Source organism: Perissodus microlepis, chromosome 14, assembly GCF_051167445.1.
Source record: "Perissodus microlepis isolate ML-2025 ecotype Zambia chromosome 14, ASM5116744v1, whole genome shotgun sequence".
Classification (NCBI taxonomy): domain Eukaryota; kingdom Metazoa; phylum Chordata; class Actinopteri; order Cichliformes; family Cichlidae; genus Perissodus; species Perissodus microlepis.
Window position 1 is genome coordinate 18316645 of NC_140474.1, and position 24433 is coordinate 18341077.

General features: G+C 39.5%; 1 protein-coding gene across 2 annotated transcripts in view; it reads left to right on the forward strand.

The window, feature by feature from the left end:
- arhgef12a (Rho guanine nucleotide exchange factor (GEF) 12a) overlaps window positions 1-24433 on the forward strand; it is a 42261-nt gene that overhangs the window by 2328 nt on the left and 15500 nt on the right. Inside the window, exons 2-6 of one of the 2 annotated variants that reach the window (XM_084949760.1) lie at window positions 13451-13471; window positions 14279-14370; window positions 16422-16487; window positions 23063-23161; window positions 24241-24290. In XM_084949760.1, coding sequence (XP_084805886.1) covers window positions 13451-13471; window positions 14279-14370; window positions 16422-16487; window positions 23063-23161; window positions 24241-24290 — 328 coding nt within the window. The remainder of the gene's footprint in view (window positions 1-13450; window positions 13472-14278; window positions 14371-16421; window positions 16488-23062; window positions 23162-24240; window positions 24291-24433) is intronic. The other variant, XM_084949761.1, reaches the window with a different exon arrangement.

The window sequence follows — 24433 nt, forward strand, 5'->3', positions numbered from 1 at the left end:
TGTATGGTCTGTTTACATTGTTTTCCACAACAGTTGCTGGTAGTGACTGCACTGATCAATTAGGTTTTTGGTTTGTTGCTTGCTCACTCTTGCCTTATGTGTGTCTGTATTTCCCTGCTTTTGCCTTCGCTCCAGCCATGTGTGGTGTTGTGCAGTTTGTTTTTTTGCTCTGTTGGCATTGGTGGGAGGATGCATTCAGTATCTATTGGGGTTGGGCTGCCAGCCGGTGGGTCAGTTTAGTGTGCAGTTCACTCTTTGTCATAGTGTTCTGCTGATCTCCACGATTTTCCCACACCCCTGAGGCCCTCTCGGGAAGTGGTACTGAGGGGTATACTGCAAATGAAGTTCAACACAACCAGGCTTTCTTTGCATTAGCTGGCTGGACAAAACCTAAAACCCCAGCTGGAGATAACAGGTATCACAACAGTGGTTCTCAACTTTATCTCTTAAGCAGAGCTTTTTGCTTCATGCTCTGTGCTCGGAAAAGCAGTGATTCGTGAGGCATTAGACCCTTTTTCTACACAAAATGACCCCTATGAGTGACACTTACTTCAGTCAGAGATGTTATCATTTGATGATGATAAAATGGTGATTAAAACTAAAAAGAACAGAACATTAAAAAGATAATGCTAAAATGCAACAAGAGATTAATACAATAGAAAACTGTTAATTTGGTGGTTTTTAGTGCACAGTAAAACAGTTTAATTCAAGTTATTTATTTCATCATCAGACTTGGCAGCAGATCAGAATCAAGTAAAACAATATTTATACATTTTCTCCATCACCAAATTAATGCATGGGCATTTTCAGTGACAATATGACACACAGTTTGCACTTTATTCAGAAATTTAACAGCGCATAACAATCCTATTAGCAGATAATCTATATTGTGCTTAAGACATGCTGTAAATGAAACAATCAGTGGAACCCTGGCACTTTGACTTTAAACCAAAACTCAGAAGATGGCCTGGTCATAAGCAGACTTTGTTTTCACCATGATTTACCACAGTAATTTAGCCAGGTAAAAAGGAAGCTACTTTTATGACACAAACCTTTGACTTGAAGAGTTAAGCTTTGTAATACACCCCCTCCAGTGTCATTACTAATAGTAAAAAATAGTCAGTGTTTATCACCCAGGTATTTCAGGTACTGTCAGGGAGGCTGATTGGAGTGTGACTTCACTGTTACCTTGTCTGTAATCAGTTTTCAGCTGACAAGCCTGTCAATAATGCATTCAATATCATTGATTCTTACATAAATATGCTCTCAGTTGTGAAGCCAGTATCAGTCACAACCTAATAAAGGCCAAAGTTTTCACATTGTGACATAGCCATCAGCTGAAAACAAGAGATGTGAGATGTCATAATCAGTGAATGTCTGGTAGTTTGCCGTGCTAAAGTCTTTAAAGGGGGAACGGTTAACTATATGTCAACATTGATACATTTCTGTGGGCTAGTTGAGTAATTATATCACCACTATTTTTAATAACAGGACACTGGAGTTGATATTTGCATCACTGCAGTGAAGTTTGTTTCCTTATGATAAATGTTTTCATGAGCAGTTCTGACAGCCCAGTCTGCTTGTATGCGTCTCCAGTATTTGGCATCCCTCCCCGATAATGCACCATGCCTCTGCTCCATCTAGTCAGCGCTGATACTGAGGAAGCTGCGTCAGCTGCTCTAAACCGTGCATTAAAATGAATTTCCAGAAGTCACTTAAAGCTCTGATCAGAAGTTTCCAACTAAGCAACAGAGGAAATGTGCATTTCACCCTAACATGTAACCTGCAAATGAAAAGACAAAGTCCAGCCTTTTAGAAATGTTCTTTTGTGGGGGGAAAAAACTTCAGTTCAAGTGACAATCAACATTTGAAATGAAGCAGGTTGCAGGCTGTAGTTTGAGCTTGCAGGATTAAAAGCTAGTATAGCCTGTAACATCTAGATAAGGGCGGTCAAGCCAAATAAATTTCAACAGTTTTTCCTGATATGTAATCTTGGTAAACATTTTCTCTTGAGGTCACCTAGGTTGTAGTAATAGATGATGATGATGATCTTGAGGGTTAGATTCCTTTCAAAGAATGTAGTAAATGAGTATTATTATTATTACATGTACATATTTATTTCCCGTGCTGTAGTTTCATGTGTACAAATGTACACATCCATGCACGCACTTTTTCACTGTTTGAAATGAATGTGTGTGTTAGAGAGCATACAATTGACACAAGTTTCACACGTATCTTTCGTTGCAAGTGAGTGAGGCTTGTCTGCTGGCATTATGTTCTCTTCATGCTCTGGACGGGGTAGTAAACTCTCCAGTGTGTCTCCTGCTTTCTTCTCATTGGCAGTAGTTATCTCTTTTAAGGATTTTCTGTTTGTTGCTTTGCTATGCTGGTTGGATTGTGCTGTGTTACTTTAAGAAGTACACCAGCCCCTCTTGCAGCAATATATCACCACCATGCTTTGTGGTTGGGATGGCGTTGCAAGCGTCATCTTTAGTGCTTTAAATATAATGATGGTCATTATGGTCAGACAGTAAAGTTTTTGTTTCATCAAACCAGTTGAAAGTATGTTCTTTGTGTGGAGTCACACATTGTAGTCTGGCTTTTTTGGGGGCAGTAGTTTTTTGCTTGATGAGCAACCTTTCAGGTTATATTGCTATACTTTATCTATACTCTGTCAGCCAGCAAATGAGTGCTTTTGTCCAGTTTTACTGCAATTTGCTTATTATTTTCCAGGACTGATTTTCCATTGTGCATCAGACTTTTTTTTGTTTTACATTCATAAGCAGTAGCTGCATGTCCCAGTGGTCCCCCCTCGCCCCCCCCCCGTCAGATTTGATTTCTTGTGTCCCATGATGTTGAGCAAAGAGATCTCAAGCAGAGTTAGAAAGTAGAGCTCATCAAACACAGCAGTTGTGCAATAAATTTTATATTAATAGAGCATTGCATCAAGAATTGGTTTTGATTGTTTTATGGAGGTGATGATTCATTTCAGTGGAAGATTTGGAAGTTGTAGTTTGTGGTTGCGCTGTATATTACACTAAAAGCTGTTTTTTTTTTTTTTTTTTTTTTTTTAAATTATTATTATTTGCTGTATTTTTTTGTTTCGTTTTTGTTTTTTACATGAATTGGCTGAATGGCTAACACATCCACAGAAGAAAACGAGAATCAATTCAATGATGAGCTGAAGTGCTGCAAACACTTGTTTTTAGATAGCTTTTGATCACATTTAAAAACTAGGTTGAATATTTATTTCTAGTCTAGTGAGTCTTGATGAGCATTTTTTTATTTATTTTTTGGATGGATAGGAAAAGAACATTAATATAGCCTTGCAATTGTAGCTGTGTCTTCAGCATCTGCACCACACTGGCATGCTGCTTTACATAATCATTTCTGCAGCTGTCCTGTATTTTTTCCTATGTGAGATCTGGTGTATTTACCCCATCTTCTCTGTAATGGATTTAAACGTCCAGTGCTGATTAACAGGCATGGCTTCCTGCTTAAGGGAGCTCAAATATTGCAAAACCGACAATACCAATTGTTGCTCTGGTCAGTCTTGTAAGCTTGATTATTTAACAAAAATTTTCATTACCTAAAAAGTCATACATTTGTTGTTTTAGAAAATGTATATACAAAATAAAATACATTTTAACAAGGGCTATTGGAGGACACAATGTTGACAAGTTGGACCAGATCATAAAACTCACCTCGCAAGGCTTCCTACAGCCTCTGTGGGTGCTGACAGGGGCAAAGAAAGGCCCCAGGCAAGGCAACAGCGACTAGCATGGCGGCAACAGGGCATTTAACATAGAGCTGAAGCCCACAGCCAGCCTTTGCAGTGATTATGAAAGCGAAGAAACTGAGCAATCTGGAGGCAAATGATTCCATGGGGTTTACCTGTGAAAACGTGAGTATTAGTTTGTCTGGATGGGACAGGATTCTCTTTTCGTCCTCATGACTGGAGCTACATTAAACAGCAAGTGACGTTGTGCTTCTTTTTATTTTTTTTAACCCTAACCCTCCCTAAAAGCTCAAAGCACAGCCGTTGCTAAGAAAAGGGGTGTGCTTTGTTTGGAACACAAGAAATAGAGCTTCTTAGTAAAAAAAAATAATGCAACAAAGCAAGCAATTTATCTGGATTGTTTTGTTTGGGTGCACATTAGAGTTAGCATTGAAATTGTAATTAGGTTAAATTACATGCTACATGTTTTCTTTTTTGTTTGTTTTTTTTCCCACTTTGTCCCGACCTGGGATATCTAGCAGTCGTGCAGCAAAACCAAAAGATCACTGAATTTTTCTCCAGAATGATAGCAGCGCACACAATGTACCATATAAACCACCTAAAGTCTTCACCAAACAACTGACCAAATTCTTTGTTTTGGTTATTTATATAATGTAAATACGGATCTTAGGACTACTGCTCACACCTGGGTGTCACTTTCGCAGGCACACACCAGCTCTGTTCATTCTCATCCAGCTCTGTTTCACTCTTTTTCAGCCATAATAACATACATGTCTTTTTACTTTTTTGCTTTAATCAACCTCTCTCTCCTGTCATTACTACGTTTTATTGTGGTCCATGTTAGAACAGAGAATACTTTACTATTACACCAAAGTACAAATAAAAAGTGGTAAGGTGAAAACTGCAAGCCAGTGAAATTGTCTGGGTCTTTTTCATTACTTTTTAAAGATTATTAAGAATTCTTCTTATCTCAAGCTAATAAAAGGAAAGAAATATATCTAGGAAATGGCACGAAGAAGACAGAGGGGAATGAAAGAAGCAGTGGCCCAGGGGTGGTGATGTTGGAGAGTGGGTGGAGCCTGGATATTAGCTGGGGCTCTTGAGCATTGAGAGAGTTGGGGGTCTGTCACCCAACTATGTGATGTTGATGCATGTGGACACCCTCTACTGTCCTGCACCTCCTGTGCTGTTAAGCAGAAGAGCTTCAGGGCTCAAACATTACTTTCACTTCATGAAAGACAGGATCACAACAATAAAGAAAAGGGGGACGAGGAAACAGAGCTGTCTTACCCAAGTGTCAAGTTCTCACATGTCCATGTAAGGGCTTTGTGGGCTTAAACTAGGCTGCTGCCTTCAAGCTATCTGTGGCAGTGAAGAAGCCATACTATTATGCTCAGTGCTCCAATAGATTTGAAGATAAATTGCTTTTACAGTATTTATTTCTCAGAATGTCAAGTTGATAAAGAAATTATATTATAACTTAATTTCTGGTACTTTTTGGATCCAGTCTTTGTCTAAAATAACCGGAAATGGATAGTTGACATTAAAAAGCAGCATCCCGGCTGTAGCTCATTGGATGCATTTTACTTGCCATGCTGAGAGTCCTCAGGATGGAGATGCTCTAATTGAATGTTTTCTGTGTTTGCTATGAAAGGCTGTATTGTAGAGAGAGACAGCAACATGCCGCTGCACTGTGGTTAATCTTACACTGCCTGTTTCAGCTGATTCAGAGATGACTCAACAGACTGACACACGCCTGCTTTCTTTTCTTTCTTTTTTTTGGGGGGGCGGGGGCTACAAGAACCATTCTAAAAACACAAGTTGTATTACCTACCCACAGTTTTTTAATCGGATAACATTTCTTTGATAGCAGATAGCCAAAACAAAAAAGGAAAGGCAGGACAGGGAATACGTGGTGATACCTTTTCTTCCGCAGTCTTCTGTTTATATATTCTAGGCCAGTGAATATCCCTAGGATAGACTGTTTCCCTGAGTGACAAATTATTTTTGAAATTATCTTGCTTTTCTCGGGCTAAATTGCTTTAATGAGCATAATGTCCTTGAATGAATATTTTATGATCTTCAACCTGAAAAGATGATTAGCGGGGGAAAAAAATAATGTGTCATCCGCACATTAAAAGTCTTGTGAGTTCAGAGAAGTTGCTCATTGATTAGAAAAGTTTGCCATTTGTTGTATTAGGCCTCATAACTTCAAGTGTTTTGGCAGAGTAGCATATTCAGCCACCTTCCTTCCTTTCCCAGTGCTCGAGGACAGCAGACAGCATAGCGTGAAGAAATGTCTATCCCCCCGGCCTTCATGTCAGGAATCCTGATGAGGTTTATTGGGGCAGAAAGGGCACAGTTTTCCCCCTGAGGCTGTAGCTTGAGCTCCAAAGCTATTGGTCTTGTCTCTCCAGTACACACCACACCTCCCTTCCTGTCTCCCTCACTCTCTCTGTCTCATACACTTACTTAATCCTTCTTTCTGTAAATCCATATTTCAGTGTACACAGCACCACATGGTAACACTGCTTAGGTCACATATTGAAAGTGACATCATTGCATTTGACATGAGGTTAGGGTGAAGTGCAGACCATGGTTTAAAAAGAGAAAATGATGGTGTGGGTGTAGAGAACCTCTTTGTCATTGGCAGGGAAGCATAGGGAGTGACGTCAAGCAGACTGTGTTTTTTTGTGTGTGTGTGTGTGTGTGTGCACCCAAATTGTGTGACTCAGGTATATAGATTAGATAACAAGCAGTGTCTTTGTGTTCTCTCTTATTGGCCAGCTGCAGGCATGAATCAGACTGTTCAAGTCACTGTATTATTACACAGTGGAGATGAAATCTTACTTCTAAGGAGGTGAGGTGGGGAAAAAAAGCAGATTTTGCCAGTTCCATAAAGTACTTGGCTGGCCAGTGGCATAATGTAGTACTGATATCCAGCTGAGGACATGGTACCATCACCACAGGCCTGCAGTCCAGCTCTGCCAAATTTTCCAAAGAAATCTACCATCTCAGGGTGTGTAGCTGTGTGATGGTGTACACTTCAACTCCTGGAATTGACACACCTCAGTCTGATCTCTGCAGGCAACTCCCAAAGTGTCCAATCCTACACTAGTAACAGACAGGCACCACCCCTTTTAGCCCCAACAACACCTGGCTGTGCTGTGAACTGTATTGCTTTGCTTCTGGTAGGGGACTTGCATTACTGCAACTTCCTTTAATGCAAGTTACAACAGCAGCTTTGTATGACCAGAGATGGTAAAGGTAATGCTTGGTTTATGAAGCCAACTGTGTTTCCTAACTTGATGCATCCTGCCAGATCTTACCCTGAGTTTGAAATGTTTTATTTTTCTCTGTTGGCATACAAAACACATTATAATACACCTCTGAGATAAACTTTAATAATCTCCCTAGGTCTGCTTAGATTAATTCTAAGAGGAACCGAGAGTAATCCGAAGTATTTCCTCTGAATCTTGCATTACTTTGCCTAGTTCCTTATATACTGTTTCCCTTCCTCTTTAGTGTGGGAGACCTGTGCACAGAAATGGCTGTGCATCAGAGCTCCCTTAGAGCTGTTTGTCCTCCCTCTTTCTCTTCTTTTTCCTCTCTCCACGGGCTGGTCTGGTCCCGGCCTCTCTTGCTGCCACTGTTGCTGCAGTTGGCCCAGCTCTGCCACAGTTTTCCATCAAAACACCAAACCTCAATGGAGCATTCAAGCCCAGGCCCGCTCCAGTGCTGCCCCTCCCTCCTATCCCACCCTGTTCTGACTCTGCCTTCTTTCTCCCTTTCTCGCTCACTGCACAGTTAATGGCCCCGTCCAGGAAGAGGTTCCTCACTTAGACTTTATATAACTAGATCTGAAGTATTGAATGAAGTGTGAGTGTTGTCTGTGAGATTTCATAGGGGGAAAAAAAGATGGTTTTAGCAAGTTGGTTTTGTAGCTTCTCTTAGATCTACTTGTAAGCTGTGATATAAAAATGTTCTAACAAAACCACAATGTAGAAGAATTAAGTTGTTGTCAGTTGTTGTAACAGGATTCACACGGTCCAAGATGGGGGTTTTTTTTATTACTAAAAGGCTGTTTAGAGTGTTGCATCAGTGTGCAACTTCTGCAAGCAGACTCAGAAGCTGTTTTGTTTAATACTTAAACAGAACCACATATTTTCTGTTCATATCATGCTGTTCTTTGTATGTTTTTGTACTGCAACCAGTGATTATTAACACTCAACCAGTGATTATTAACACAAGAGTCTTTTATACTCTTGTTTGTTCTAGCAAATCTAAAAAAATGAATGAATTATTTTATACAGTCCTTGAAACCTGACATAAACTATTAATGGAGACTTGATAAGAATTAAAACTTTGCATAGTTTTCATAGTATTATCAGGGGAGGAGGGGCGTGGAGATTATACACTGCTGATCGGCAAAAGAGTACGTACTGTGAAGTTATGGGCTTTAGTGTATGTCAGTAATACTTTTCACTACAAACTATGAAGTGAGACCCTATAGTATGAACAGACTTGCAGGCTTTGCAGTCACTACAGTCAGAATCTATCAGAATCTATGCCACAGCAACCAGCTCTTATCAGAATTCACTTATTCACAACTACTCTTTTTCCTTTTCATTGTTTAACTCCAGCTAGTACAGATATTGTTAGACAAACCTGAATTGTAAGCCTGAGCTACACTCCCAATTGTAAGCCTGAAACACTCCCAGTGCAGCCAATTAAGATACTTAACTATCCACGTGGCCATGACAATTACTTTTCTTGGACAGTAACCCTCGTGTTATGAATGCATGCTGTTGTTGTAAATTGACAAACCAAGGTTGCATTGTTTTTGGACCAAAATCCACGTTCCACTTAATACCACTTTTCAGTTTCTCTTTAACTACAGATGTGATGAGTTGAATATAAAAGAAGAACAAACTACACTATTTAATGTATTTCCAGTTTACTCTTTATCTGAACAGTCCTAAGATTACAGCTTTAATCACTTATTAATATTTTTCATGCAGAAAAATATATATACCGTATTTTCCGCACTGTAAGGCGCACTTAAAATCCTTTAATTTTCTCAAAAATCGAAAAGCCGCACCACTTGATGGATTGTCTGAACATTACGGCTACCGTAGTCAGGACCCTCACGGAGTAATCTGTGTCCAAAACTCCGCCCATTTCAGGTCCCAAAGTCAAACGAACACTGCGGCATCACTGAGAGTTACAAACTGTCTAAATTCTTTCATCTGTAATAAAATGATCAGCGTTGCTGCTTTACCGGGTGTAACAATTAAGTTTAACATCTAGGCATCCATGAAAACAGAATTGATTACATTTAACGGAGTTAGAAGTTAGCAGAAAGTTAACTCGCTAGTTTCCACTTAAACATGATATAGCATGTTCTGACTGAGAGATTTCTGAAAAAAATTAAACCTACAGCTCTACTATCACTTCCAACATAAATGAAAACAGAAAACTAAACAGCACTGATGTTTGTAGGGTTACTGAAGTTGGACTAGCTGCTATATAATGATGTGCTATGCGATCGCTAGCGAACTATGTTAGCATAACAAACACAGTGAAGCTGGAGGATGAACACTAACATTTTTCCACTCGATGAAAGTTAACTTGATGGCAGGAAGCTGTAAATGGACCAAACTTCAGTCAGGAGAACAACTGAGATAACCCATCCACAATACGAGGTTAGTCATTAATATACTGCAACAACATGGGAATAGAGCAGCTGCGAGAGAATTCAACATTAATGAATCAATGGTTCAGAAGTGGAGGAAACAAGAAGAATAAGTTGAGTAAAGTTTAACTTATCTTACTGTTTTGTTTTGCTTAATACGCCTTATAATCCGGTGCGCCTTATGTATGAAAACAGACCCGTTCATCGACAGTGCGCCTTATAATCTGTGCGCCTTATGGTCTGAAAAGTATTTCTTTTAAACTCTGTCTTTAGTTACTGGTGTGATTGTAATTTAAATGGGGGGGGGGGGGGGGGTTATGGGAACCCCCAAAAACTGTTATTTTTATTGGTGCTAAAATGTTTTTATGTGATATTTCCTATCTACAATTGGCATGACGTCTAACAGGGTAGAGCAGGGCAAAACACTGAAATGTAATTATTATAAAAAATTGTCACACTCTATTCTGTTTGTCTTACAGGTATAATAGAACTGTGTATTTATCAGTCCTTTTTGCTTGAGACAAAACCAAAATGAGACTTTTAAGCCTTTGTTTGTCATTCTGTTACATGTATCGGGTATGATGACTTGTCGTCAGCTATCTAAGTGTTGTAGAAATATGGTTCATCTTACCCATCTTTAAATTTCTTATTTTAAGCTGAGGACACTTGCGCCCACATTGAAACTTTGCAGCTTCAAATTGGCTGTCACCAATTTAGTCTTAGACGACAGTCACAGTAGCTCACAGTAGCTTGCCAGTGCCAAAGGTTTTTACAAAAAATTCTGTAAAAAACAGTATTTGTGTTATGCGTGTTGTTGTTTTTTTTTCTTTTTTTTTTAAGCACGCAGTTAACAAACTATTATGTAGATGCATAGAGAAACACATGGGGAATGAGTTATGACTAAAGTAAATAACCATTACTTCAAAGATGGATTAGCAGTTGTTATGTGTATATATTGGATTTGTTCCTTCAGCTTTAATTGCATAGTTTGTTTGTGGGTTGTTGTTTTTTTTTTTTAAACAACCTTTTGACTGTTAGTTTGGGCTAATATGATGAAGCCCCTATCTGTCATTGTCTCATGTCAACTGTACCTGTCCAAAAAAAAGTTTTGGAAAACTTTTATTAATGCATGTTAAACTTCTTTTCTGCATAGGCAATGTTTCCCAAACTTACAGCTACATTTACTGTTGAAAACTGATTCCAGTTCATACTATATACACAGTAAGCCGCTATATGCAAATAGACTTACAAACACTATTCTTACAGTAAAAGTAGATATGCCACAAAACACATTTAAAACTGTAATAAATATCATCTCTGCACACGCCTCGATGCTACAACTCTGTTTATGCAAAAAAATGTTTCTTCTTTTTGGCTAATACAAATCAGATGATTGGCTTATCCTAGGAGGGATCAAACAAGTATTATCTTTGATTCGGTCAAAAAGGTATATTCATTATTCCTTTAGTGTCATGTTTCTCGCTTATAATTTGTGATGTCACACAGCAAATTACCAGACAGCCTTTACATTCAGCAGTTATTCAGAAGCACTGTTTCCATAGCAGGCCGGTCTCACTCTCAGCGGGACTGTGCTGTAGTTTTGCTGTGATGCCTGGGCATCGTTGTTATTCCTTTTCTTTCGGGTTTTTTTTCCCCCTCTGCACTGGTTGAGTGCCAAAACCAATGTGACAACAGTGCTCACATCCACCCAGGCGGAAAGTTGTCCTTAGATGGAAAGTTTTTATTTATTTTTTTAATTTAGCCTGTATCTATTTTTATAATAACTTTGGAAGCATTCGTTTGTAAATGACAGAACCCAGACCTTTAAATGGTTAGTTGTAGTATGGATTTGCTTGCCAGAGGCAACTAGGGATGTTTAACAGTCAAGCTCTGAAGTGGTGTGTTTTCACAAACTTTAACCAAAAGTGTGGCAGCTTCAGGATTCTGCGCAGCGGGATATTTCTCAATTTAAGAATAGTACCTATAATTTAAAGAATATTAGTTTGTTTGATATCCTTAAACTTACATAGTGATCCCCCATTTTTGTGTAGCATATAGCACATACAAAGTTTTGTTGTCCCTTTTAAAACTTGCTGTGCCACTACTTCCTTTTACCACTTCTCTCTTGTTTGTACTATTTCTTGCATATTTGTTCATAACTACCTTTGTCCTTCTTCTAAGTCTTTATATGTATTTTATAGGCAAGTGATTTCATGCTAGGTGTTTCTCTTATTTCTTCTAGAGACTGTGCTGGCTCTGACTCATGTCTTTTTTTAGGACGTAAAATGATGTTGCCCTTCTGAACAAACGTTTTTTCAGTTCCCTTCAAAAGTTTTACCAAGTGCAAGACCTCATGAAGAGGAACCACAGCATTATTTCAAAAGGCACTATTATAAGCATAATTCAGCACAGTCATGTCTACAGTGACTGTAGACAGCTTGATGTGTCATCCATCCTCTTGGTTTCCCTGTCATGCTTTCATTTGCTCCTATACGATCAACCAAAAACATGTGCCTACTCATTTTTGCCGTCTCCGAGCTTGTGCATTTGCATGTAGCATTTCACAGTGTGTGTATTTGTGTGCTGACTTTTCCATCCTTCCAATTCAGAGGTTTCTTAGGGAATGGGTTACTTAAAACTAGTTTTTTTTCCCCCCCTGCTGTAAGCTCTGGAACTTATTACAGTCTGAGGCATTTTCATAAACGGGCCATTCAGCTGCCCCTGCATGGCCCTGAATGAGACAGTGTCACAAGGAGAAAGGGAGTTAATGTGGCTAGTAAGTCATGACACCTCCTTTTTACCGAACAGTATTATTTTAGAGTGAGTAATTATTTGTATTCATATATTGTGCATTTTCCCTTGTTTTTCTCTTTTTACATTTTCACAAGCATTTAGTGTAGCATACAGCACATATGTACAAGCCTGAATAAAGACTTTGGGGTATTACAGCAAAGGGTGAAAATGGATTTCACTGCTGTGTGATTATTTCCACAGTGAGACACCAATCTTTTCCATCTTTTCCACTTCTTCTCAGTTAAAAATAATAAAATGAGTCTAAATTTGGGCTGGCTGAAGTGGTTTCTCATACTAAATGATGTAAAATGGCAAATTCTGGCTCAGTCTTTCTGGAGAAAAATCAGTAGTACTGACTGTGTGGACCCCAACTTGGAGTGCTGACGGGTGTTGCAGTGACACTCATATAATCAACTCCAACACTAAGAGTTTTAAGATACTTTGCTAGGTTAAACAAAATAAATCAATATTAAAATCTGTGACCTTTGCCACGTTGCATTGGAATAGATTGTCTTTGATTCTCTTTAATCACTTTCAGAGGCTAAAACACATTTTTGGCATGTATATCTTATCTTTGAGTACTGAAGTAAAATTTGGTTTAGAAACTGTACAAAGTGCAAGGTCCAGCCGACTCTTGTTTGCCTTGGGTGATTCTGTTAAGGCTGTCTCTTAAACATGAGAATGAACACCTATAGCTGCTGTTAACAGTGTAGCATTTCTTTAAATTGTCTAGCCTATAAATTTTCTTTCATGCTTTGTCTGCCAAAGAAAAAAGGCACATCTCGAGTATCCTGGAAAACATTGCGTTTTCCAATATGGTGCTGACTATATCCCCTAATTATTTCATCACTGCTGCACTCTGTGGCAATGAGCATGCCACTTCGAAGGCCCTGTGTATGATTATGATATGATTATTACAGTGAAGCTATGATGTCTGAAGAACTAGATTACAGCACATGCACACAGATGAGATCTGAGAGGCAGAGGACATTTGACCTGGAAAACGCTTTAATCTGCAGCTGAAGAACTCCGATGTTTGATCGGGATTATCATGTTTACTACTATATGGGTCTCATGAGAAACTGTCAGCACGACATCTTGTTTTTCGTTTTTTAACTCTCCAAACAGGAATAAGCAGCCCAGCTTTTGTGCTCTGCATTACATTAGCAGTCTGCCAGCAGATTTCTGTAGGATGCTAACTGTTATTCTGTTTTATCTTGCAGGTTTCCCAAGAAAGCAAACAGGTAAGAATCTTTATCTTATTGGATTGCTGACACTTACACCCTTATGAATAGGGAATCCTGTGGTAACACAGACATAACACACCACCCAGTCCCATACATGTACAGAGCTCTGCATGAGGGAAATGAGGCAGATTTTACTAGGCCTGGTGTGCTCTAATACAGAAGTCTTTAGAGTGTGGACCAACCCCCCGCCCCCCATGCGCGCGCGCGCACACACACACACACACACACACACACACACACACACACACACAGACAGAGTGACGGACAAAGGGGTCCCTCTTTTAAGGGCGGCCCATCGCTGCCTTTCACTGTGAACAGAACAGTGGCCTTTCACAGTTGAGGCCAGTATAGGCAGAGGCAGCCATACATAGCCTCCCGAGGTTCAAGCCGGAGTCTGGCCTTGTGGTATCTCCACTGAGAAGCGTCCTTTCTCTGGCCTTGCTCTTTGGGCACTCAGGAGAGCGCCTCCACTTCCTCTCAGCGTGTCACATTATACAGTAGACACACTCGGCATGATTCATACGCTAGGAGGTCCTCCTGCATTTTATTCTCAAGAATAAAAAGGACAGTAGTTGGTTCTTACTGTTGCTGCGGTTACTCCGGGTCTTTACTTGCATGAAAGCCAGGCTTATTCTGTAGCAGTAATGTAAGACATGCATACATTATAGTGACCTTTTCAGTAAAAACAATGCAATGTGTAAAAGTCTGCATTGTTGTATGTGATTGCTCTTACTGGACAAATGCTGGTCTTGTACTGTTCTACCACTTGGTTTACCTTTTACTCATCTGTTCCCCTTTCAATAGAACCAGCAGCATTCTCAGTAAAGACCACCCCCCAGACAAGAAACCCAAAAGTGAAAGAAATTCCCTTCCCTCCAATGAGTTTGACCCTACAGGTAACTTTGTACTTTCATTTCTATGCTTGAATGTGGTTTTCCTACTCGCTCTGCTTCAGTCCGTGACAGTGCGTGTTTCCATTTCTTCCTTCGGTCTTTGAATGCCTCACCGACTGCCTCACGTGTTTCTGTCTGACAGTCTCCTTTTCTTTTTTTCTCTCCAACTCTGACACTCACAAATTGTCTCATAGAACAAATGTGCTCATGATGATTTGCTCAAGGCATGTTTGTGTCTTGCTCTATGCTTTGTGCTTGATTATTGTATAAGTTTAAAATGACAGCTTTACATCAGTCTTCACATGTGTGGTGTGATCTATGATAACTGTTTGTTTGTCATTGGATGAAAATAATTTATTATTAGTGGGAGTTTGAATCATCTTTTTGGGAGTTAATTCAGTTAACAGACAGTATAATGTGTTTTTAATGGTTACGTTGACATTACAGCTTTACAAGTGTTTGTCAGAAAGCTTACGTTTCATTACATGTTGCCAGTGTTAAGCCGATAAGCAGAGAACTGTTTGATTAATGGAGTGAAAAATCAGTAGCTCTGTGTGTGTATTATGTTCACGTGTCTCACAGTTTTACATAAATAAGTGGGTTTTGTATGCTTGAGTGGTTGGGTGGTCTCATGTGTGCATGCATACTTGAAGGGCACAAAAAGCCACTGAGCTTATTATGCACTCCAGTTTCCAGTTTATTGCAGGGTGAAATTGTTATGTTTCAGAGACAGACTCGTCTGATATGGTGACAGTCCCGGTGGTATTTGTCAGCAGTCAGTTGAGTGTGATTCGAGATATGACTGAAGCTCCTGTATTCACAACAAAAAAAGAAAATCCTCTGCACCACATAGTGGCTTATCTGTGAATGATGCAACAAAACACAGACAAGATGAGTTCTCTCAGTTAAGACATGCGCTTTGCTGCTTGTCTTTGTCTGGCATCAGACTAAAATCTTCTTGCATACATTTCTTTGATGTTTAGCTATGTAGCGATTAAACAAAATGTACCAAATCCAGCAAGACGCACCTCATTCTTAAATGTACTTTTTGTACATCTTTATTTTCTGCTAGTGTTACATTTATGTCCTGAAATTTTGCATGTCTGCATGTTCTGTATCGCAGCTTGTACTTTTGTTATTTGCTTGCAAGATGCATGAACTCTAATAATCTTTTCCTAGATTTTCTCCATATGTGCCTTTTTTCTCTAATTTCAAAGTGGTGTGGGTTTATTAAGGATATACAGAAGTAGGCAGACACTGTAGATGTTTTTTAAAACGGACTTTTTAGATCATTGTTTCCCAGAAAAACTGATTATTTGCTTAAAAGAAAAAGTCAGCCTCCTTATTTTAATTGGTGGCCTAAGAAAAGTTTCTCTTCTGTTGATGGAAACTTGATTTTGGAATTATTTTTAGCATCATCCCCTTTGCCACAACTTATAAAACCACCCTCTGCGGTGGGGAGACACACCCAAAATTGCATGCAATTTCACTAGCTGCTTATTCATCACGATAAAACTGGAGGCAAAATTGAATATACCAGACCTAAATGAATGCTAGGTTTAAGTGTACAGCTACACTTTTATGGCCATTGTGTTATTAGCGCAGAATTTTTATTAAAGAAGCCAGATGCAGTCTTGGCCTTTTGTAACCTTCTTTATTTTCAGGACTATTTCTATGTTTAATATAAAATCAGACTTGAGCTTATCATTTTAATGCGGTTTTCAGTTTTGAAAGCGTGTGGCCCCTATAATTACATTTGCAGTAAGTATCTATAGATATGTGGGTAGTTAAAAATAAAAAGGTACTAAAAAACAAGCTAGTTAATCTTCAGCTACTTTCACTTTTTTCAGTGCCTATCCAAATCATTTTTAATTTTTTTTAATTTTTTTGTTAAACTGCCGATTTGTGCGTTTAATTTTTCATCTCCCATGTTTATTTCTCCCTCATGATTTTCTCTTTCCTGTTTTGTGTTTCCTTTCCTCGTGTTGTTTCTTTATGTGTATGTGAATGTGTGCTGTCTGCTCTGCGTTCTGTGTGGTGGGGGCTGTGAGCAGAAGCTCTGGTGGTGCAGAAGAGTGGCAGCAGCAGTGTGCTACCAGAGGGGAAGCCTGAGTCCTGTGGTAAGAAGCTCCTGCTTGAATGGCTGGTGTGGCAGCTGCATTTGTACACGCTTCCTGGTGTGAGATTGCCTATAGATGTTTTACTTATGTGACCATGCTGGCTGATATTAAAATAAACTATCCTCATAATCACTGCCAAGACATCAGCTCAACTGGGATACATTCAACTCCTTGTTTATCTGCTCTTTTAAAAATGGAAATCAGTATAGCATTTATTAAGAGATAGGCAGCCAACACATATTTACAGTGATTATTTATTTATTTCGTTTTATTTTATGATCAGTACAATAGCTTCTAGTAGTCAACCTTTTTGTGAACATTTGGTATGTAGTTTTATTGTACTTTTCAAATGAATGAGCTAATTTAAGTATAGGATCTGCCTACATGATCACAAGGACCAAACATTGGATTTAGTGATATGTTAATTAGAATCTATGTAAACAAAGCCACTTGGGTGTCCCTCTGGTCTTTTTAAATCCTTTCGACTTTGCTTTCATGCTTGTTACTTCATCTACACTGACACGAGTACATTTACAGACAGAGACACGTGGTCACTGCAGCCAACTGACTGCATGTGGCTTGCCTCACATGCAATGAATTGACAAAACAAATTCTTAAAGCAGCTGTCAGAAATGCCAGTTTGAGCTGAGATAGTCTAAACTCTCCGAACGGTACAGTTGACAAAGGTAAACCCTTATTATCATATGCAACAAAGCTTTGGCGTGTTTGTTCACTTTGAAACAAACAGATCTTTGTCTCTTATCTTTTTCTGGTCTGGTGCAACTTTAGCTTTTTTTTTTTTTTTTTTTGTTAAGACAACAAAAAAATCAGTGAGAACTGAAAGTCTTAAAACTCCAGCTTTTAATGAAATGAAATTGTTCTGCCTTTTTAATGCTCTGGGCTGTTACTTGGGTTCCTTTTGTGTTACTGTGGTGATGATACAATACAGAAGGTCACCTTATTCTCTAGTGTAAGTTTCGTATCATTGGTGGGTGCTGATTACATTAAAGTTGAATCTCTGAATTATGCATTAGCTGGTTTATAAATACCAAAGAATTTTAAATGCTTTAAAGCAGAGAGAGAGAGAGAGCGAGAGAGAGAGATAAGCATCTAGAGGCAAATTCACACCAGCTCTTGAATTCATATGGCTTCATCTGCTTCCTTGACACCCATGCCCTCTCCCCCTCCCTTCCTCCTCGCTCCTTCATCTATACCTAACCCTCTCTCTGTACACCCTTCCCCCCAACCCAGAGCTTTTGGCTCCTCTAACCTCTCTCCACATATTAGCTGCTGTTCCTTCTATTCTCCAACCCCCAACGTACCTATCGATTGACTTACCTTTTGATGACAAGAAACCACTGGATACCTTTCTCAGTCTTTAAAATGTTGAAATGACAATTTAAGAGAGTTTGTTGTAGTTATAGAGTCTTCTCGTTTTGTTGTTTGTTTGTTTGTTTAAATAATATGAGACTACAATTATGTATTTAAGCATTTGTGTACTTTGCGTAATGTTTTCTTTTGTCTTGTGACAAAGTGCTGGCCAGATAAAAGATAACCTTCCCCTTGTATTTCTTCTAAATCGCTCCACAAAGAACCTGAAAAGTAACGTTCCTCTTTCTAACCTGTGAGATAACATCTACTTAAACAGAGTCGTCAGCTCAGTTTCAGAAATGACCTCACACGTAACCTGTTTCCAAGGAAAGGTGCGACCCTGTGTAAAATGTAAATAAAAACAGAATGCAGTGATTTGAAACTCATTTTCAACAATTCTGGGAAACGGGTGGATGTCTGCTTGTTTTGCAGACATGTATTAAGCATAGTCCTAACTAAAGGATAATTCAGTGACCCCGAGGTGTGGAAGCTCATACTTAATGAAAAATAGTGCAAAGACAAAATATTATATGTTGAAACTGTTGTTTTGTAAATAAAGACATGAGCAAATTTGAAGCTTATAGTACAGAGGACATTTTTTTTTAAACACACATCTCTAAGCATTTGTAAACTGAGACGACTGATTGCTTTTTTTTAAAAGCGAAACATTTTCCGAGCATGTGTGATTCAGAAATTCAGGTATTTCATAGTTCAGGGCTTCCTTTGTTGTAGTTCCCATTTAAAATGTTTTCAATTGTCTAATTGGTCGGGGCTGTAGAAAAGACCAGTTTAACATCCAGATTCTTTTCTTAGCAGGTCATGTTACTAAAGTGTTTCTAAGTAACTTAAATGTATTTTTTTAAACCCGGTTTACCTAGCTTCTGTTATTGCTGTACCAGGCCTTTGGAAACTTTAACTAACACTGTATTTAAATCATTTATTTATTTAAAAAAACAAAAACAAAAAACAATCATGGTTGTACCTTTTATAAATGTCATGTTTTGTCTTTGTACTGTTTAATTTAAATTAAATTATTAATGATGGTTCCAACTTTTTTTGCATAGGGTTCTGTATTATAAATAGGTATTTTTATTTGTTTGTTGTCTACCCAGTCTTGATGATGATTATGATAGTAATAATAATGAGAAGGACCCTTTGTTGTCGTTGTCTATTAGAAAGTGCAAGACATTAGATAAAACATTTTAAAAGAATTGAAGCATGTAAAATAAATAAATCTGGCATTAAAAATAATTGTAATAAGTGTAAAGGACAGACATAGACGTCTGTATATTTATGATGACTGGACTTTATTTACAGCAGTTGTGGGGTTTGAAGGCATAAGGGAAGACACTGTTTTAACTCTGTTTGTCTGGATGTTTGTCCACCTGTACTGACTGCCTGAGGGCAGAAGGTTGAACAAGTGCTGTCCAGAGTGGGGAGGGTCTTTCATTGTTTTCTTTGCCCTGCTGAGACGGCGAGTGCTGGAGATGTCCTCTAGGGAAGACATTGGGCAGCCGATGGCTCGCTGGATGGTGTTGATAACCCTCTGCACAGCTTTCCTGTCTGCTGCCGAGCAGCTAGTGTACCACACTGTGATGCAGTGCATCAGTACATTGTCGATGGCAAAGCAGTAAAAGGCTACCAACAGCTTTTCCTCTGTGCGATTCCTCTGCAGCGCACTCAGGAAATGTTGTCTCTGGTGGTCTTTTTTTAACTGTCGCTGTTATGTTGGGAGACCAAGAGAGATCCTCCGCGATGTTCCTATGAAATTAAAGAAGGAAACCCCTTTGATGCAGTCTGTATTGATCTAGCGAGCAGCAGGGATGGGTCCACGCTGCGCCTCCTGTAGTCAGTCATCATCCCCCTGGTTTTTTTGATGCTGAGTGCCAGATTATTAGCAGAGTAACACCCAGACAGCTTCTACACTCCATCTCTGTGACACTAACTTGTCGCTTCCAGATACAAGTCAACTCACAGTAGTGTTTTCAGCAAACTGTATTAACTGTGCATAGTTTGTGTTCTGGGCAACTATACATTCATGTTTCAGGATAATATTTTTCCAAGTCTATGATGTGTTATGCATTTACACAGTAAAACCCTTATTGGTCATATTTCATGTCCACACTGGCTTCAAAGATGTCCTGTCTTGGGACTGTTTCAGTGAAAGTAATGGGGCACAAAATCCCTTCATCCAAGTATGGATAATACATTTTTAAAGGCAGATGTAATAATAGTAGCTTTGAGATTGGGGGGCTGGGGGGGTGGCCTTTTAATTGTCTGCAAAACTGTCTTATATGAAGGTAACTTCATATTAAAGTATCAGTATAATCTCAGATACTACTCTGAATTGAATGTGTGTATGGCGCCTCCTTGCAAAACAGTGATGTGTATCTCAGTATGACTGCTTGAGGCTCTCTGTTGGACTCTAAGCCAAGCTACCCTGGTCCCCAGAGGTGATCCTTTTGTTGTTTGTTAAACAGTCCGCCTATAGCACATGTGTCAAACTCAAGGCCCGCGGGCCACATCTGGCCCGGCGGACAATTTTATCTGGCCCGCGAGATCATTTTATATAGATTTATTATTATTGTTATGCATGGCCCGGCGATATGAGGCGCTAATAACACACAAACTACAGATCCCATAATGCAGCGCAGCAGAAATGTGCATAAACTACTTACGGTAGGACGTTTTGCCAAAGTAGGACGTTTTGTCAGAACACCGGTAAACCTGTGTATCTTATTAGTGGAGCTAATGTGGCTGTAATTAAGGAATTTAAGACGGCACTACGAGACAAAACATCAGGATAAGCTGAAAAACCTAAATGCAGAGCAGAAACTACAGAAAGTAGAAGAGCTAAAGAAGAATCTGACATTTCAGCAGACTTTTTTCACCAGAGCAAAATCACAAAGTGAAGCTGTTGTGAAGGCAAGTTTTATTGTAGCAGAGGAGATAGCCAAATCAGCCCAGCCATTTACCGAGGGAGAGTTTCTGAAGAGCTGCATGATGAAGGTGTGCGACGTCTTGTGTCCAGACAAAACGCAGATTTTGGCAAATGTGAGCCTGAGCAGAAACGTATGTCAAAGTGTAACCGACATGAAACTGCCCTGGGACAAACTTGTTGGACTTACAACAGATGGAGCGCTGGTGTTGTGTGGTGAAAAAAAAGTGGACTAGTTGGCAGGATGCGAGTAAAGATGCAGGAGAACTGTACCGGTGAGTTAACAGCATATCACTGCATCATACACCAGGAAATGCTGTGTGGTAAAGTCCTAAAAATGGAGCATGTAATGATCACCGTGACGCAAACCGTAAATTTTATCCGAACTAAAGGTTTAAATCACCGTCAATTTCAGTCTTTTATGTGGGAAATAGATTCAGAGTTTGCCGACATTCCTTATCATACAGAGGTCCATTGGCTGAGTTAGGGAAAAATTCTCAATAGAGTTTTTGAGCTCAGCAAGGAAATCTGTCAGTTCATGGACATGGCATGTATGATGCGGTGAAGCTGTCACAAATGCACCAGTGCAACTTGCCTCACTTTCCCTGTTGCCAAGTAATGTTGAACCAAGTCAGCGCAACAGTGTTCCCAAACGCGCACTTTGCTGATAAACTAAGCGCACTGAGTGCTTTAAAGTCCTTTGGTGACTTTAAAGCACAGAATGAGAATTTCGAGCTGCTTCACAACCCATTTACAGTCAGTGTTTGGAAGGTTACTTTTAAAATGTATTCCACTACAGATTACAGAATACATGCCCCAAAATGTATTTGTAACGTATTCCTTTACGTTACTCAATGAGAGTAACGTATTCTGAATACTTTGGATTACTTAATATATTATCATGCTTTTTACAACTACATGAATGTACTATTGCTGTGTGATTTTATTACTATTACTGAAGGTCCGAGGCTCCGAACCGTAGTAAAGGGACCTCTGGCTAATACGTCGGGTTCCGTGTTGGGCTCGTAGCCGAAAACTAGCTTTACTTTGTTGTCTGGGTCAACTTTGCTAGCGAGAGACAGAGAGAGGCGTTGAAAGGCTGCTCCAATGGAACTTATTGTTTCGGAGGAAAACACGAACACAGCGTACAGTTGAGTCTTAATAGCTTACTTACAACTGGGCTCGTCAGGCACTCTTCTTGGCTGCAGTGGTCATTATTATATTAACATGCTTCCAGCTCCCGTTTCTGCTCGATGACAGCTCGTACTTTTCCACTCTTTTTCTCCCTCCTCGCACTCACAGACACATAACAGGTATGGCAGTCCATTCTCCCTGCAGTACGGACTACACTGCCCATGATGCTACATTCTTTAGGGCTATGGCTATAGCATTCTGCCTATTAGCTTAGCACAACAACAAAAAGGCGCTCTCACCCAGGAAACACAGTCGCAGAGATCGCGTCATCCTGTAACCATAGCAACCGTAACACTGCCGCCTGGAACAACAGAACATAGCTGTCAAACAAAACCCAAACAGTCCTGACCTGCGACAATATGAAACAGGAAAATACTGCCGTGTAATCTATTTATTTCAACAAAGTAACTGTATTCTAAATACCACCTTTTTAAATGGTAACTGAATACAGTTACTCATATTTTGTATTTTAAATACGTAACGGCGGTACATGTATTCCATTACTCCCCAACACTGTTTACAGTTGATGTGGAAACTGCACCCGTGCAGATTCAGATGGAGCTGCATTCTAATGGGACACTCAAGGGAAAGAATGGCCCGCAGAGTGTATTAGTTCCATTCCTGAAGCAATGCCCCAGCTCCGTCTACATGTGGCTCGAACCTTGTATATGTTTTCTTTTTTTTTTTTCTGGGGTTTGTGGCAGCATGTTCATATTTCTAACTTGCATAATTTTGACATAATTCAACATATCTAAACCAAATCTCTATTAAAAATTTAAGAAGGCACCATGGAGCCATTATCTGTGGAGCCCACTGTTGTATTTTGACGTTTAAAAACACAAAAGGAGAGCTTTCTAGTGAGCTACCTCACACACAGACAGCTTCAGCTTTATGCTTTGGCAGAGGAAAAAGTGTAAAGTTTATAGTGACTGATTTTTATCACCTTCCCAGTGTGATTATTGTGGAATTCCGTCACCCTACATGCTAAGAGTGAACAAACTGGGTGAACTAAAAATTTACTCAACTTCCTGATCTTGTGAAAATCTTTCTCTTTCCGGTCTGTCACTTGCAGGTCTGGTCCAGCGATGTGTAATAATCCAGAAAGATGAAAATGGCTTTGGGCTCACTGTCAGTGGTGACAATCCAGTGTTTGTGCAGCTTGTCAAAGAAGGTAAGATTGACTCTCAAACTTAAAAGAGAAAAATGTTACCACATTGACCACCTTCGGTTTGAGCCTTCCGTGAGCTCCCCTTATTTTGTGCTTGTGTCATCATGCAATGACATCAAACTATCACGTCAGTATGCCATGTTAGTTCGCCAATATGAGTGGTAATTGGTCCCCAGAAATCACCAACTCTGGCATTTATTTAAACTAGTGACGTTGTTGACTGTAAACTATTTCCTCTTTCTACAAGTTTCACTTGTAGTTGCAGCTTCTGCTTTATCCTGTTGTCTTGTTATGAGTTTGTCAAGATGCTTCTGTGACCCCGAGTAGTGTCTCACACTGTCTGTAGAGGATTATGTGGGCTTTTATCAGGTCACAGTAAACACTAGCAGGTCTGTACAGCAGTGGATGGAGACTGCAGAGGAGGGAACCAATCGAGACCTTTTTTCTTTTTTGCACTTTCATTAATGCTTGGGAGTGTCTTAACTATCACTGAATGGCTTCCCATTTTCTTTTTTTAAGTTCCATGTGAATAATGTATCAGCATTTTAAACTGAAAAGCAAACAAAATGCAGCTATAGTGTCTTTAAATGTCATCCCAACGTGGTGAAACTGAAACAGATAGTTATAAGTCCCTTTTCCCCCCCTACTCCACAGTTGAGCAGACTGAGTTATATTCTTTGTTCCCTGACCCCAAGTTGAATTTCCTCACTACTACAAACCTGAAGACCTAAAGTCTATTTTCGGCTTGCAGAGTATTTGAACTGCACTCTGCTGACTTTAGTCAGACTTGCCTCTCATAATAACCTGTCTCATGCCTAAATCTCTTTGTTTGGGGTGGAGCTGTGAAACAGGTCCTTCTTGTAATATAACCACTGTTATGGTCTTTCAAAATAGCACTTGAAATAGTCACGTATTTATGGTCTGTCAAAAGACTTTTGGCATATTCATTGTGAAGAAATGTCATTGCTGCATCATGAAGAAGCATTTTTTGTGTTTCCTTCCTTATTTTCTATTATTCCACTTCCATTGCTTTTTCTCTCTCTTTTGGTTGTTAATTGCTTATTTCCCTTTGTGTTTACCAGATGGGGCTGCGATGCGAGCAGGTGTTCAGACAGGAGACAGGATCATCAAGGTATTCTGTTCCTCTGCCACTATGTCTTTTCACTGCGAAAGTCACCGTTTTCTACTCCAAGGCCAATACCGAGGCTGCCACCTTCTGGCCACTCAGTATTTCTACTCAGTAAACTATTGGGAATAAAATGCAATGTCAGGCTG